The sequence below is a fragment of the Rhinopithecus bieti genome, unplaced genomic scaffold, assembly GCF_001698545.2.
Source record: "Rhinopithecus bieti isolate Rb0 unplaced genomic scaffold, ASM169854v2 scaffold_53422, whole genome shotgun sequence".
Lineage (NCBI taxonomy): Eukaryota > Metazoa > Chordata > Mammalia > Primates > Cercopithecidae > Rhinopithecus > Rhinopithecus bieti.
In genome coordinates, this window is record NW_016821178.1 from 1,494,173 (window position 1) to 1,511,600 (window position 17,428).

Here is a 17,428-nt window from a genome sequence, read left to right on the forward strand (position 1 = left end):
TTCAAGACCAGCCTTGACAACCCCACCTCTAAAAAATAGGATAAAATAAATATGGCTTTACAATGTTATTCTTTCCAGAATTTCTGACAATTTCAAGTGAGAGAGGTAAACATTTTTAGTTACGTGATCAGATACCCCATATGATTAGCAGACAATTCAATATATCTCCAGTGGGATGATTTACCACAAAGAAAGCCACCAAAAATTGTAAGCAGTCTGGATTCGTGTTTATTGAAGCCAGTAATTAGAGACATCTTCTTTTTTTCCCAGGACTAGAAAGCAAGGTTCCACATGACTGCATACTGCACCCGGACAGAGCCACACCCCTGGACTAAGGCTGGTGGGGGATAATCTGCAGTCTTAATTTTAAGTTAGAAACACCAATAAATTTAGTATACAGACAACAGTGAACTTTCACTTACAGCATTAACATTGTTAAGGTCATGATGTACAGAGCAGTCACTTTCAACTTTGTTAAATTAATAAAACACGACAATGCCTTCAGTTTACCGATTTTAAAATGCCAATCAAAAAAAGTGCAAACAAAATAACAATCTAGCAGCATATCTATTGCATTTTTAGGAAAGACCAATTCCTGGCCGTTATCTCAGCCACGTATTCAAAGTTGGGCTTTTCTTTGATTTTTTTTTTTTTATTTTAAAGACAAACAGCAGATGTAACCATTACAATGTGCATAAATAGTCATAATAGTCATAAAATTGTCTTTAACAGTCTACCATACAAGTGTACTCTGCAAATAAAATGAATTTTACTTTAAAAACTAAAAGGCTGTTTATTATTTGGCGCTTTGGTTTCCAATGCTTTGAAACCCAAATAACAAAAGTCATCTCCTTCCTCCACCTCAAGAAGACCTGCAGCTCCCCAAAGTTGGTAGACTTTGGCAACCACTGAGCACATGACACTATGTATCAGCTTCTTCTGATACTAGGAGCATCCACTTGTCACGTGTAAATAAAAGTGGTCTCCAAGAAACCTTCCTTCACAAGACATGTCTTAGCATTTCATCAGTTTTAGTATATTTTATATTGACACAAAAAGTGCTTATCAGTTCAAATGATAGAAAAAAAAGACAAATTAAAATTTTGCATTAAAATTTAAAATTATACCATATCCCTCTTCGGCATGTGCCTTTCCAGGAATTCTTGTTTCTGAGGTCACTCATTTTACTCCCAGGGACTAAGCGACCCCACCTTTAGTGCGGCCACAAGCTGTTTGACATCTATTGGTCACTATACCACAATTATCATTCTACAGTCAGTTTACTGTCATTACCTAGACAACCTGGTAATTGGAAGCCACAATACATTTGTTTTTTTAAAAAACTGAATTAAAAAAGGAAAAAAATAGTATATTTCAACAATAAAACTGGCACAAGAAACGTTTCTATCTGAAAGGCAAGTTGATACTCAGCTTTCTCTTTAACAGTGTTCAGACCTTTAAGCAAGCAATTCAAGAAAGTCTTAAAAGACTCTTGACACAACATAGAATATTAAGTTATCCCCAGTACTTCATTAGTGGTCAGTCAAATCTGGTATGTAAAAGTAATGACATTAGGGAAGTTATGCTTAGACACAGTACAACAAACATTCATATAAAAAAAGTAAACTCCACATGGTGAACTGTGGTTTTTTCCCTTGGTTTGACAACATTTTATACATGAAATTCATGGTAGTGTTTGCATTTAAATGCTGTCATATATAAAATTAAAAGTGCAATTTCAAATCCACAGAAATCATTTCCAGAATGGTGGTATGACATGACAATGTGCGTGAATTTGCCCTAGGTGGGGAGACACCTGAAACTCTTTATTCCGTAAGAAAAAAAATGCTACATTTTATGAAAACACGTAACAAGAGAAATGTATCATTTCCATTTTCGGTATAAAACATTCATGCTTACTGTCCATCTGATAGCACTGATCAGACCGGGAAGCTAGGAAAAGACCCTTTTGCATCAGTGGACTCCTTGAAGCTTTCCACAAATCATAAGGCAGGACTTGGTACGAGCCAATTAACCAGAGTGCAATTACATTAAAAAACTCCCCCAAACTTTCTGTGGCACATTGCATTATGGTAAAACCAGAGGTTGATCACCCATTTTCTGTTAGTTAGGCCAGCCTGTGGTAGTAAAAACAAAAAATTTAATTTAAAAAACAAAGCAGGAGCTATTTAGACAACAAAATTCAAAGTAAACGAATTCTGTAACTGCTGACTTTGAAGACATCCCACAGTGACTGTCTGCCCCACAACACATATCCATGGAGCCCAGCACCTCTCAAGAGGACATAGCCTGAGCCAAGCACATGGGTCCCAGGCAGCTGCCATCATTCCCACCCCTGGGTCAGCTCCACCTGACTCAGGCACCCCCACAATTAATACATCTTTCGTAAGTTAAAGATGCATTCGAAATAAGCCTAATTTCCATTTTGCTTAGTGTTTTGTTTGGAAATGCTTCTAACAATGATTCTCCAACTTCTACTGAATGCACAGTATTTACTGACACTGCTCATCTCCTCCTTCCTCCACCTCCCTCAACATTCAGCTTCCCCACCATCACTTCTCTCATTACTCCTTCTGGTCTTTCTTTCCTGGACTTTCTGCCACTTAATCTGCTTCCCAAGAACAAGTGAATTTGCTAACATGAAACTGGTCAGACTAACCATCATCTTACCAATGATTTCTTGGTCTCATTTGCTCCACCCTGATAGAAAGCGGGCCCTCCTTCTTTCACTCTACCTTCCCCTCCACAAGAAGCCCAGACGTGCTTGCCTCCCACAAAAGAGCCACATGCCCGAGAGTCCAAGGGTTATCCTTAACAAAGGGTCTGACATGTAACCTTCCTAAATGTGCATTTCATACTCGGACAAGCCAATGAAGTTTTTTTTTTTTTTAAGTTCATCTCCCCTGCCCCAAAAAACTGATAGCATGTGCCATATCAGAAAAATCCTGGTCTTAGCAGATCAATATACATAGTTATTTGGTCATTCGACATATGCACTTTTTAAGGAGGTTCAGGCTTCATTTTCTGTTGAAGAGTTTGTTACCATAGAGTCTGGCTTTCGAGTCATTCTATCCAGTTCTTCCTGAACATTTGACAACACTGTCTTTTGTCCTGAAAAAAGGCAAAAAAGCAAAGTAATGATGTGAGAAGAGGAAACAATTTTTTTTAAAGGAGCATTTAAAATTATACAGCCTTCTATAATCACTTGATGACAGTAATCTCAGTAAGAATGAGGAAAGCCTTTTTCCACTGCTGTGGAGAGGAGACCCCAACTCAGCACATCTTAATCCCAAAAGTCACAGCCCAGTGCTTCCTCCAACTCCAAGTGGGTGACCTGACTGCTCCCTGGCAGGGGGTGCCTTTGTGCCAAATACAAGAACCTTTCTGAAAACTTTCTCACCACCCAACCCTGACCCCTGTGCACTCTCACCACCACCTTCCTAGAAGTAGTATCTGAATTTCAGCAATGGAGGAAACTATTTTCTTCGCCCCAGATAGGTGTTTAGGTTTTGTTTACAATTATAACATTCTAGACTGACTCACATGGATAGCCTGAAAACATTGTTTCAATAACAATATAAGACTATAGCCAGATAATTCAATCCTGCACCAAGTCTGTACTTGTGTTTTTCTGCTGTCAGAAACTAACGGGCCTAGAAATAGACACCTATTTCCCAGTAGGGAATACTACCACCCCAGAGTCTGGGTCACTAGACCAGACTCTGAGTTTCTTAGAATATGGAAGCCACTGAAGGCCCAGGCTGCCCCAAGAATGGAGTGATTTCCTGAGGGTCTCCTCTGCCCTGAAGACATCAATTAGGGAAACACTGTATAAACATACCTTATAGCCAATGGAAAATGGAAAGCAAAGACCCCTTAAAATGTCCTCCAGCACGCCAGGTGCGGTGGCTCACGCCTGTCATCCCAGCACTTTGGGAGGCTGAGGCGGGGATCACAAGGTCACAAGTTCAAGACCAGCCTGGTCAATATGGTGAAACCCTATCTCTATTAAAAATAGAAAAAAATTAGCCGGGCATGGTGGCGGGCACCTGTAACCCCAAGCTATTCGGGAGGCTAAGACAGGAGAACTGCTCGAACCCGGGAAGCAGAGGCTGCTGTGAGCCAAGATCATGCCACAGCACTCCAGCCTGGGCGACAGAGTAAGGCTCCAATCTCAAAAAAAAAAAAAAAAAAAAAAAAAAAAATGTCCTGCAGCTTCCTGGGAAAATGTGTAATTCCCAAGGAACATGTTTTGTTTCGTTTCAGAGATCTCCAAGACACAGACCTGCCCTACCTGCCTACATGGAAGAACAGATGGTGGCTGCCACAGAGGTGTGTATGTGATAAGTGGGGAGCTTCAGGGAGGAGGAGGAGGCCCTGACTCTGCAGTGAGACAGTGAGGGTTCACAGGTTCTAATTCACAGCAAAACTGGGGGCAGTGGAGTAAACCAAAATCCTTACAAAGCGTCACAGAAAAAAAAAAAAAGAACAAATAAAACATCACTGGTTCAGAACAACTAAGGCTTTAGTATAATTAAAAAAAATTAAAAGTATGCCGGGTGCAGTGGCTCACGTCTCTAATCCCAGCACTTTGCCAAGACAGGCGGATCGCCTGAGGTCAGGAGTTCGAGAACAGCCTGGCCAACACAGTGAAACACCATCTCTACTAAAAATACAAAAAAATTAGCCAGATGTGGTGGCGCGTGCCTGTAGTCCCAGCTACTCGGGAGGCTGAGGCAAGAAAATTGCTTGAACCCAGGTGGCGGAGGTTGGCAGTGAGTTGAGATCACGCCACTGTACTCTAGCCTGGGCGACACAGCAAGACTCCATCTCTATTAAAACAAAACAAAACAAAAATTGTCAGCCAGGGGTGGTGGCTCACACCTAATCCCAGCACTTTGGGAGGCTGAGGTGGAGCGATCACCTGAGGTCAGGAGTTCAAGACCAGCCTGGCCAATATGATGAAACCACATCTCTACTAAAAATACAAAAAATTAGCTGGGCGTGGTGGCAGGGCGCCTGTAATCCCAGCTACTCGGGAGGCTGAGGCAGGAGAATCGCTTGAACCTGGGAGGCGGAGGTTGCGGTGAGGTGAGATCCTGCCATTGCACTCCAGCCTGGGCAACAAGAGCAAAACTCCATCTTGGAAAAAGGAAAAAAAAAAAAAGAAAGTCACTGGTACACCCTCCATGGACCATGACTTCTACTGAAGAGGTTCTACAACAGGGCCACATATGTAATTTAGGCTATATCTCAACTCACCCAACACCCAGTTCCCGAGAACCCTAATGTACATAAATCCCACTCTCAAGTGCCAAGAAAACCTGCATGGTAGTACGGCAATCCCACTGAAAGCATGGCACACTGCTCAGTAGGAAGTGAAAACCTGCTTCCTTGCTTGGCTATTCAGGACCCTGCGGGGTCGGCAGGGCAGGTGTCCTCCTCTCCATCCTTGCAAGACTGCTCAACCACAAGAGTCACAGGTCTCCAAGGCCCTTCTGTACCTGATTTCTTGGCTGTGCTCTGCACCCCACCAGCACCAGGACTTCCAGGAGAGCCTGTCTTTTTACTCAACAGACTGTTGAAGAAGCTGGCCAACACCCCTTCACTTGCAGCATTATCTAAGGAAAATTAAAGGGGAAAAAAAAGCATCATATAAACTGGAAGACTTAAAATTAAACACCCTAGTTCTCAGCTTGGCATTAGCCATTTGTGGCTATCAGCTTCCTAGGATATTGATAACATTCATTTGCTACGATGCCTTTACACTGCTACCGCTGAGGCTACTTAGCATGATTACTAAGTGGAACCATGTTTACATTTCCCACTTGTTTGGGGGCAGAATAGATAACCTGTGCTCCACACCACCCTCCCCGTCCATGAGACAGTGTTTTTCAAAGTCGCATGAGCACTTAACATTCCAAACTTGCTGTGAAAAGCTCACATCCTGAATAGAACACACCCATCAAACATGCAAGCATTAAATAAAACTGTTTTTTAATGGTTTCATTGCAGGTAGTATCTCTGAGTATCACTAAGTTACTGGGATAAAAGCTACTTAATCTGAAAAGTAGTTGAGCTTGACAAGAGAAGTGAAGGAGGAAAAAATCCCCACAATTCATAAATAGTAATAATATAAACATAATGAGAAACAAGGCTAAGGATTCAAAATACACACTTTAAAGTGACTTCCTCAACCAGGTGTGGTGGCTCACGCCTGTAATCCCATCACTTGGGGAGACCAAGCAGGTAGGACTGCTTGAGGCTAGGAGCTTGAGACCAGCCTCGGCAATATAAGTGAGACCCCCACCTCTACAAAAAATTTTTTTGTGTTTTTTTGAGATGGAGTCTTGCTCTGTTGCCCAGGTTGGAGTGCAGTGGCACAATCTTGGCTCACTGCAACCTCACCCTCCCGGGTTCAAGCCATTCTCCTGCCTCTACCTCCCAGGTAGCTAGGATTACAGGTACCCACCATCACGCCTGGCTCCTTTATGTTTTTTAGTAGACAGAAGGTTTCACCACGTTGGCCAGGCTGGTCTCAAACTCCTGACCCCAAGTGATCTGCCCGCCTCAGCCTCCCAAAGTGCTGAGATTACAGGATTACAGGCGTGAGTCACCACACCCGGCCTTTTTTTTTTTTTTGAAAGAGTCTCACTCTGTCACCCTGGCTGGAGTGCGGTGGCATAATCACAGCTCACTGCAGCCTCAATGCCCTGGGCTCAAGCAATCCTACCGCTTCATCCACTTGAGTAGCTGGGACTAGAGGCAAGCACAATCATGCCCAGCTAATTTTGAAATTTTCTGTAGAGGCGAGGTCTCACTATTTGGCCCAGGCTGGTCTCCAACTCTTGAGCTCAAGCGATCCTCCCACCTTGGCCTCCCAAAGTACTAGGATTATAGGCATGAGGCACTGCATCTGGTCTACAACGAAAATTTAAAAAATTAGCTGGGCATAGTGGCACACGCCTGTAGTCCCAGCTACTCAGGAGTTGACATGGGAGGATCGCTTAAGCCCAGGAGTTTGAGGCTGCAGTGCGCTATGATCACATGACTGTGCCACAGGCTGGGTGACAGACTGAGACCCTGTCTCTAGAAAAATAAAATAGTTACTATTTTGCATTCCTCTCTGAAGGAATGTGCAGGGCCTAAGTGAGGTCTCACACAGAGCCAGGTGCATGGGCTACCAATTCCAACAAAGGAACAGGCCCTGGTCTCTGTCTACCACAGACCTTCTTCCTCTGGAATGGGGGAAATGGAAAGTAGTCCTTATTGAGGAAGAGAATAGCCTGGCTTCCATCAGTCTCCACCTTATAGACTCAGCCACGCAGCCCCTGTAGGGCTCAGGTCTGAAACTACTACTCTCCAAAGAGACATACTTTTGAGGAATACATACTTTTGATGTTTGGGTCCGGCTTTTTTACTGACGTGCCTGGGGAGGAGCTAGGTACACTGGCTGGCCCTCCCCGACCCTGAGTCCTTGGAGAGCCAGAGGGTCCTCTTGCAGGAGATTCCTAAGTTCAAAAGCAGCTAAGGTCACACACAGGCATAACAATAACAAAAAATACATATGCCACAAACGGAGACATGCTTCTGCAGGATATTTTTCATAGGCTATGGTACAGGACTGGCAGTATGCTCTCAACTCAAGCCCTTTCTGGATCTGGTTCTCCTGAAAGACATCCAGATAACAAAGCCAGCTCACTCTAATTCCCAGAGTTGCATTCTTTCACCAGAAACATCTTGAGTTTCTTTTATGTTTCTGGTCACGGGTCTTTAGGGAAACCAAATTCCCACTGAAAATACAAAACCCACACAAATATAAGCTCTCACAAATAATGGTATAAAGTTTGATGACACCTGCAACACTAGGCCTTGACCCTCTGTTTAGTGTAAGGTACTCACAGAAGCTCTCGTGGGCGTGGCTGGCTGCTTGGCAAGGAGTGACTGCAAAGAGAGGTACAAACTGGTCATTAACCAAGGCCTAGAGAAAAACTTACTCCAAGTACTCCACTAGAGGGCACTATTAACAACAACTAAGTCCCATGTTTTATACTACAAATGCAAAAAATTTTAATTGAGCAGTTTGGTGCATGGTGAAAAAAAATACTCCAAGTAACCAGTTTTGAAGCTCAGGAAGCAAGCAAGGGACAGAAAGGAAAAGGTTGGAAGAAGAAGGAAACAGTTGGAAAAAGAACCATCAAAACCTCCTGCTGACCTGCCTGTACCATTGGGCAGACAATAGGTGGACCCAGGACAAATCTAACAATAATCTAGGTTAGAGAAATGTGAAGTTTGCATTCTAAACCGTCAGCCTGGGGAAGTTACTCTCCTCACCTGCAAAATGGGCATCACCTGCCTTTATGTACAGGGCTGTGTGAGGCTACATGAAATAATGGATGGGTGCAGCACACTAACATGGCACATGTATACATATGTAACAAACCTGCATGTTGTGCACATGTACCCTAGAACTTAAATTAAAAATAAATAAATAAAAAGAAAGAAATAATGGAGTGTAGTCAGGTTACTTGGTAAACTGTCAACATAGGAAGAATTATGCCAGAAAACCGTATTTCTAAAGAAAGCACTTAAAAGACACGAATCCTACTATTCCTGTAGGAGTCTGCAAGGCAGGCAGGTGATCTGCTAAGGGAGGTGGTCCATCCCCAACTAATCCTAGAAATAGGAGGGAATGAGACCTGGTCCCAACCCCTCTACCACTGCAAGCTCTCTGTGAATTCCCACATGCAGACACCCCCAATCCCACCCTAGGAACTGGCATTTCATACATGAGAAGGCCTCTGTTCTAACCTCACTGGTCTTCCTACCTGTTGCTTCATTAGGAACACCTGCTCATCTTCTGCTGCCAACTCTTTGTCGTGGACCAGCTGTGAAGAAACATACACGTTTGTGGCCACAGGCCAAGAATACTCCCAACCACTGTCAAACTTCATGCTGAAAGGAGAGTCTGAGGCTCAGGCTTTGACACAGGTCTGGGGGATCCCTGCTGAGACTGCAGAGTAACATTTTTCTAGCCTGGCACAGACCTCTCCCAAAACCAGCTGTGGCACGTAGCCAACTGGCGTTTTTAAGTCTCGCAAGTTCTAAACACCTCAGGGTCTGCAGGACATCACATGAGGGGATCCAGTAACAGTAATCCAGAGGCAACAGCAGCACTGGCAGGACTTAATGGGAAACACCACCAACTCCAGGTGGGCATTCCATCACTCCTGCCCACCAGCCCCGAGCCATTTACATAACACCAGACCTCATTTAAAGATCAACAAGGCCAGGGGCGGTGGCTCAAGCCTGTAATCCCAGCACTTTGGGAGGCGGATCACGAGGTCAGGAGATCGAGACCATCCTAGCTAACACGGTGAAACCCCGTCTCTACTAAAAAAGACAAAAAAAAAAAAATAGCCGGGCAAGGTGGCGAGCACTTGTAGTCCCAGTTACTCAGGAAGCTGAGGCAGGAGAATGGCGTAAACCCAGGAGGCGGAGCTTGCAGTGAGCCGAGATCTGGCCACTGCACTCCAGCCTGGGTGACAGAGCGAGACTCTGTCTCAAAAAAAAAAAAAAAAAAATCAACAAAAGGCCCTGGGACTTAATACTCCCCACTACCCCCTACAAACTACACAACATGTAAGACCTGTTTCTTTATAGTTTTTTGTTTTGTTTTGTTTTTGAGACAGAGTCTCGCCCTTGTCACCCATGTTGGAGGAGTACAGTGGCATGATCTCGGCTTACTGCAACCTCCGCCTCCAGGGTTCAAGCAATTCTCCTGCCTCAGCCTCCCAAACTGCTGGTATTACACGAATGAGCCACCACGCCCCATCTTTATAGGTTTCTTTTTGCATTAAAAAACACCTAAACCCTTTTTCTTTTTTTTTGATATGGAGTCTCGCTCTGTTGCCAGGTTGGAGTGCAGTCATGCAATCTGGGCTCACTGCAACCTCTGCCTCCCAGGTTCAAGCGATTCTCATGCCTCAGTCTCCCAAGTAGCTGGGATTACAGGCGCCTGCCACCATACCTGGCTAATTTTTGTATTTTTGGTGGAGACAGGGTTTCGCCACATTGGCCAGGCTGTCTCAAACTCCTGACCTCATGTGATCTGCCCGCTTGGCCTCCCAAAGTGCTGGGATTACAGGTGTGAGCCACCGCGCCCAGCCCTAGGCCCTTAAAGCAATTGTCTTTCACTACCTTTCTCACGGGAGGTTTCACAATAAAGTCTTCATATGCATCTTCTGGCTTCACGGTTGTAAAATTTTCATGTAAAATAGCTATTTTCTTTTCATTGTCCCAGCCTGCAGGTCTAAAGGCAAAGAGAGAGGAACTGAATTGCTTTTTCTGGGGTTGCCTTAGAGCATACTCAGATCACATTCAGGACTCCTCGGTAGGACTCTTCCCATAAGATACAGTGTGTAGTTGTTGGGGGCTGTTTGTAGCTTTTGGCAGATGTGCCAAAATACACTGTGGATATAATCCATCAGAACAACATCGCAGGTCCTGCTCCACACTGAGTTCATGGGCCCAAGGTCTAAGGAGCTAGTACGAGATCTGACTCCACAGGCTGCCCCACTCAAAGCATTTAGCACTTTCCCACAACTCCGCCTAGAAGAGCAAGGACACAGTGGGATCCTGTTCTGACAGAGAATAGGATGCAGAGAGCAGCACAGAAGGCAGAGCTCAGGATGGGATGGTTTTCTTGGGCTCTGTCATGGCTCCCCTCCTGCAGGTTGTTTCTCTAAGAATTCTTTCTACAGTTATCTTGTGGACTGGTTCATTAACTTTGCTTGCATGGGAAGATGTGCCCTAGAACCAAGTGGCATGCAGGGCCTGTGTTTATCCTAGGCCCCAAACCAGAGGAGCACAGTCCTTGAGGTTCCTACACCAGTGCTAGGCAGCTCAACATCACAGGTAGGATGGCACCCAAGTTCCATTAAGTGAAGCCACAGCCTAGGGTTCCCACCTGAATCCCTTAAAGGTAGCAATGGTAAAATGTCCTGTATGACACACTTTTGAACTCAAGCAGCTCTGAAAGATGGCAAATGACTGATTGTTCTCACAGGCCTTTCATTCTCCATCTGACTTCTACTCCATAGCTCTATAATCAAGAGGGTACTTAGCCAGGGTGCTCCACCCCATATCCTTGCTGACTTTGCCAGTCACCAGAGAAGTAACCAACAGGACCAAATGTGCAAAGGGGTAGGGCATGACTGAGATACTGCCGTGGGCCATGCAGCCTTCGTAAGCTCAGAGATGCTTCTTCATTCCAGACCAGCCCCAAAATCAACTGGTCTCCTTGCTCCTAGGGATGACATGTGATTTGGATACCAAGTGATTCCAAAAACACACCTCTCACTGGGCTTGTGCCTTTGGCACCTGCCTGACTGCTCTGAACAAGTCTCTAAAATCAGCCCAAGCCTGTAGGTATGCCACCTAGGATTAGCCTGAGTGACACTCTCCCTGACTATGCAGGAGGCAACCCAGTTCCCTGATAGCTCCTGGCTTTCGCATTTCCAGCCTCTCACAGACTGCACTCCCCGGCTTCCCCTATTGCAATTCTTTCCAGTCCGCCTGGGATCTACCACTTGTCTTCCAGCATCACCCTCCCACCTTCCCTGCCATACTTCCTCCATAACCCCATCACTGCCCTTCCCTTCTTCAGCTGTGTATGTCCCCTCTACAGTGCCATGTGCAAGGAACACGTATCATTCATTTCTGTGTCCCTTGCAGAGAACCTGAGCACCTAGTGGGTGCTAAGTAAGGTTTCCTGAATGAATAATGTAATTGTTTTTTAAGTCAGGAGGATACTGAAGCCTGAAAATCAATCTGCTCACACAATTCCTGTCAGAGACCACAGCTTCACATGTATGCATCCAGCAACACTATGATTCTCCAGTGAGAGAAAGACACCAGGTTGGGAAAACAGGTCTCCAAGTCTCTATCGAGGACAATCAACTCCAGTGGCTCCCAAAATGTGAAATGCCAGAAACACAGTAAGCACTTAGTATAGCCAAAGCCTGTGCTGACAGAGATGCTGAGAGGATGTTTGCAATCATCCCTGCCAACACACAGACAAAGCAGGCGCTTTAACAGAAGACATTCAGGATCCCCCAAGCACAATTCCCTATATTCCCTCCCCAGCCAGTATCTTACCAGAGTTGACAGTGAGTGCCAAAAATGGCTAGCTTAGGTTTTGGCACCTTGCTCTCAATGAAGAAAGGCAGCACCCCTGACCACACCACCCACTTCCCTCAGGCAAATGCCTCATAATCCGGAAAGGAGCAGAAAGAGAAGGTGCAGTGAGAGAGCTGGCTGTAGAAGACACAGACAGAAGGCACTTTCCTTGAAGGGGTAAAATGTAAAAGCAAATGTACTTGTAAAAGAAGAGTTTCCAAGCATCATCTCAAAATAACTCACATAAAAACGGCATCCTTTTCCACAACTAAGGCAGGTGTGGTGAAGTGGAAACCGTATGTTTTATGAACAATATACTTATACAACAAGTCGAGGTTTTTCTCTTCTTTCACTGATGTGTAAATCAAGGCAGCTCCATCTAATCAATCTGCTTAAGAAAAATCAATTCACTGCAGGAGGAGACAAAATCAAACACATACAACCTCAAAGTACTATTCATAGGTTGATCAGTTTTTGATCAATACATGAGTAACAGAAAGCGTTACAATTTTAAAAACTAAAACGCTTATAGTATTACATATGCATATTGCAAACTGGTAAAATAAATAAATAAATAAATAAGTAAAAAGGTCATAGTAGCAGATGAACCAAGTCAAAAGCATAAAGCTATGTTGATGCTAGTGGGCTGTGCAGTTTATTTTTTAACACGTAAATTGTTGTCTTGATCTCACAAATTACTCCCTGAGAGGTCAAGTACTGGCTCTGAGGTTAGCCCAGGAAAATACTCTCAGAATATCAAGGTACACAGATTCCTTCCCAGGCAGATGCCTACATGTGACCAAATTTATCACTAAACCCATTTTTTGAGGGATGGGTGCCAACAGGCTAATGGGCCATCCCAAAAAAGGTGGCAGGAACTCATCTCTCACCTCCACCCCAGGGTGTGGAACCATGGCACCAGCTGCTATTGGCCTTTTACAGTAACAGGACTCAAAAGACTGCAGACACCACCACCTCTCTATCATGCACAGCATGAAACATAAACATATGGGAAACACCAATGGCCTATAAAACAATACCCTGTTTGGTAACTGACCTTTTCTACATAAAAGCAAAGTTTAAAAATATTTCTGCCATACGCGGTGGCTCACACCTGTAATCCCAACACTCTGGTAGGCCGAGACGGGTGGATCACAAGGTCAGAAGATCGAGACCATCCTGGCTAACACAGTAAAACCCCGTCTCTACTAAAAATTTTAAAAAAACTATCTGGGCAAGGTGGCGGGCGCCTGTAGTCCCAGCTACTCAGGAGGCTGAGGCAGGAGAATGGCATGAACCCAGGAGGCGGAGCTTGCAGTGAGCCGAGATCATGCCACTGCACTCCAGCCTGGGGCGACAGAGCAAGACTTCGTCTCAAAACAAAAAAATATTTCTAAGACAGTATGATAAAAGTAATTTGATGATAAAATGATCACATTAAATTCTTAACATGAAAGCTTATCAAATGCATAGCATTAATAAAATTGGGCGGACGCTGTGGCTCACGCCTGTAATCCCAGCACTTTGGGAGGCCGAGGCGGGCAGATCACTTGAGGTCAGGAATTCGAGAACAGCTTGTCCAACATGCTAAAACCCTGTCTCTACTAAAAATACAAAAATTATCCAGATGGCCGGGCATGGTGGCTCAAGCCTGTAATCCCAGCACTTTGAGGGGACCGAGGTGGGTGGATCACATGAAGTCAGGAGTTCAAGACTAGCCTGGCCAACATGGTGAAACCCCATCTCTACTAAAAGTACAAAAATTAGTCAGGTGTGGTGGCTCATACCTGTAATCCCAGCTACTCGGGAGGCTGAGGCAGGAGAATCGCTTGAACCTAGGAGATGGAGGTTGCAGTGAGCTGAGATCATGCCATTGCACTCCAGCCTGGATGACAAGAGTGAAGCTCTGTCTCAAAACAAACAAAAAATCTGGATGTGGTGGCACACAACTGTAGTCCCAGGTACTCAAGAGGCTGAGGCAGGAGGATTGCTTGAACCCAGGAGCACAAGGCTGCAGAGAGCTAAGATTGCACTACTGCACTCCCGCCTGGGTGACAGCGCAGACTCCGTCTTAGAAAAACAATTAAAGAATATGCCAAGCGCAGTGGCTAACAGCTATAATCCCAGCACTTTGGGAGACTGAGGTGGGTGGATCACTTGAGGTCAGGAATTTGAGACTAGCCTGGCCAAAGTGGTGAAACACTGCCTACAAACAAACAAACAAACAAACAAACAAACAAACAAACAAACGCATGATCAAAGGTAGACACAAGTTAATAAAACTAAAACTCCAACACAGTAAAACATAAACCTACTAAAAAGATATATACAAAATTCTCTCTGGCAGAACACTATTTTGAGTTCGGGAGGTGCTTTATCTCTTTGAAGATGCCCCATTTGGAAGAAAGCCTGTGACTCAGGCCCCACACAGCGCCCAAAGGATACACTGAAGGCAGAACCTCCGCAGGTGTGACTGGATAAAGTCCAAATGCTCATCCCTGTAATCGTGCTCCTTCTCCAAGACACTCACCGCATCACACTGCAGGGAAGACAGACAGAGTCATCTTTTTGCCTCATTGCCTGCTGATGATGGGAACACCGCATTCTTCAAATATAAAGTATTGTGGCTCCAAAGAAGAAAGCCATAGCTCATAGGTCCAAGCATTAATGAGAGAAGAGTAAAAAAGAACTGGAGATTTTTCTCATTCATATTGGGCCTCAGTTTTTTTTTTATCCATAGAGTGAAGATGTAATAGGCCTGATCACCTAATAGTTTGTTCTAAACATCAAACAAGCTCCCACCAGGAGACAGGCCCAGTGCACACAGTTGTGCACTCCACTCCACTCCACAGGGCTCCATTCTCAAGAACAGGATGAGAATGGCACACTATAATTGGGTAACATGATGGCTCTGACTGGAAATAAAGTACTTTTAAAACCCCAAATGTGGCCAGGCGTGGTGGCTTATGCTTGTAATCCCAGTACTCTGGGAGGTCAAGGCAGGCAGATCACCTGAGGTTGGGAGTTTGAGACCAGCCTGACCAACATGGAGAAACCCCTATCTCTAATAAAAATACAAAATTAGCCGGGCGTGGTGGCAGGCACCTGTAATCCCAGCTACTCAGGAGGCTGAGGCAGGAGAATCACCTGAACTGGGAAGGCAGAGGTTGCAGTGAGCCGAGATGGCACCATTGCACTCCAGCCTGGGCAACAAGAGTGAAACTCCATCTCAAAAAAAAAAAAAAAAGTTTTAAAACCTATTGTTTTTCCTCATATAAGAGATACAACTTTATTTCTCTATGACTGAACTTAGTTTTTTTTTTTCTTTTTGTTTTGTTTTTTTGAGACATAGTCTCACTCTGTCGCCCAGGATGGAGTGCAGTGGCGCCACCTCAGCTCACTGTAACCTCAGCCTCCCAGCTCAAGCAATTCTCCTGCCTCAGCCCGAGTAGCTGCAATTTACAGGCGCCTGCCACCATGCCCGGCTAATTTTTGTATTTTAGTAGAGACAGGGTTTCACCATGTTGGCCAGACTAGTCTTGAACGCCTGACCTCAAATGATCCACCCACCTGAGCCTCCCAAAATGCTGGGATTACGTGAGCCACCATGCCTGGCATGACTGAACTTAATTTCTATTCCTACCTCATCATTCTATTTTTCCACCATCAGTTTGGACCACATCAACTGATTTAAACAGACTTAAGAAAACTGCTGTGAGTTCTTTTTTTTAAATTTATTTTTTTTGAGACGGAGTCTCGCTCTATCACCCAGGCTGGAGTGCGGTGGCGTGATCTCGGCTCACTGCAAGCTCCGCCTCCTGCGTTCACGCCATTCTCCTGCCTCAGCCTCCCAAGTAGCTAGGACTACAGGCGCCCACCACCACGCCTGGCTAATTTTTTGTATTTTTAGTAGAGATGCGGTTTCACTGTGTTAGCCAGGATGGTCTCCATCTCCTGACCTCGTGATCTGCCCCCTCAGCCTCCCAAAGTGCTGAGATTACTGCAACTGGCCAACTGCTGTGAATTCTAAGTTTGAAAGTCAATAGTGCTTCAGAGACATTAACCCTAGGCCATGAGTAAACTGACTAGTCATGTTTCCTGCATTTAAATTTTCAATTTACATGATAATTTTTTCTGTCTTGACATATTCAATGTACCTTAACGAATCCCAAATAGGCCCAACTCTCCCCTGGGAAAAAAATGTCAATAGTTTCTCAAACTTTCTTGCAGATGGTGACTGTTCACTACCTGAACCCAGCCAAGCCAATAACCCCCTGGCACGCACCTTTGTGCACACCACCAACACCGGGATCCCCAGGTTATGAGTCAGCACATTGTCACCCAGAGGCAGGGCAACGTTTTCTTCATCGGAGCCTGAGGTCAGAGGTCCTCTCCTCTGTGGTGAACCTTGACAACCTTCTTCAGGTTCCATATAGTCTTGAAAATCTTTCACAACTGGGGGAAAAAGGGAAAAGAAATTACATGCACATAAATAAAAATACATGTTAGCTTTAGAACACTGAAAAGAAGGCAGTAACAAGCACAAAACACACATGCAGTTGTGTGTGACAAACTTCCTAGTCACATCCAACTGCAAAATCAAGGATTTGGGGATGGTGATACAAAATGCTGATTCTGACATATTCAGTGTGAGCTTTGTAACATTAGGGCAGCAAAGACATTCCCCTGGGCATCTTTAATCGCACCAAACTCCTGAACAGGTTTTTTTTCTTCTTTTTTGAGACAAAGTCTGGCTCTGTTGCCCAGGCTGAAGTGCAGTGTGGAGAGATACCACCATCTTGTGAGCTCAAGTGATGTTCCCACTTCAGCTTCCCAAGTAGCTGGGACTAACGGTATGTGCCACCACACCCAGCTAATTTTTAAATTTTCGTAGAGGTGGGATCTTTCTATGTTGCCAGGTTGGTCTCAAACTCTTGGGTTCCAGAGATCCTGCTATCTCGGCTTTCCAAAGTGCTGGAATTATGGGATTACAGGCTTGAGCCACCATGTCTGGCCCTTAAACACGTTTTTAAAAAATTCTTGCCGGGCGCGGTGGCTCAAGCCTGTAATCCCAGCACTTTGGGAGGCCGAGACGGGCGGATCACGAGGTCAGGAGATCGAGACCATCCTGGCTAATACGGTGAAACCCCGTCTCTACTAAAAAATACAAAAAACTAGCCGGGCGAGGTGGCGGGCGCCTGTAGTCCCAGCTACTCGGGAGGCTGAG

The 17,428-nt window shown here is 44.9% G+C and overlaps 1 protein-coding gene across 1 annotated transcript in view; it reads right to left on the reverse strand.

Moving 5' to 3' along the window:
• Window positions 1–208: 208 nt before the first annotated feature.
• DYNC1LI2 (dynein cytoplasmic 1 light intermediate chain 2) overlaps window positions 209–17,428 on the reverse strand; it is a 38,815-nt gene continuing 21,595 nt past the window's right edge. Inside the window, exons 4-12 of the mRNA XM_017860250.1 lie at window positions 16,487–16,656; window positions 14,647–14,740; window positions 12,445–12,580; window positions 10,222–10,333; window positions 8,850–8,909; window positions 7,924–7,965; window positions 7,415–7,532; window positions 5,526–5,642; window positions 209–3,132 (exon numbers count right to left, since the gene is read on the reverse strand). Of these exons, the coding sequence (XP_017715739.1) occupies window positions 3,032–3,132; window positions 5,526–5,642; window positions 7,415–7,532; window positions 7,924–7,965; window positions 8,850–8,909; window positions 10,222–10,333; window positions 12,445–12,580; window positions 14,647–14,740; window positions 16,487–16,656 (950 nt within the window). The 3' untranslated portion in view covers window positions 209–3,031. The remainder of the gene's footprint in view (window positions 3,133–5,525; window positions 5,643–7,414; window positions 7,533–7,923; window positions 7,966–8,849; window positions 8,910–10,221; window positions 10,334–12,444; window positions 12,581–14,646; window positions 14,741–16,486; window positions 16,657–17,428) is intronic.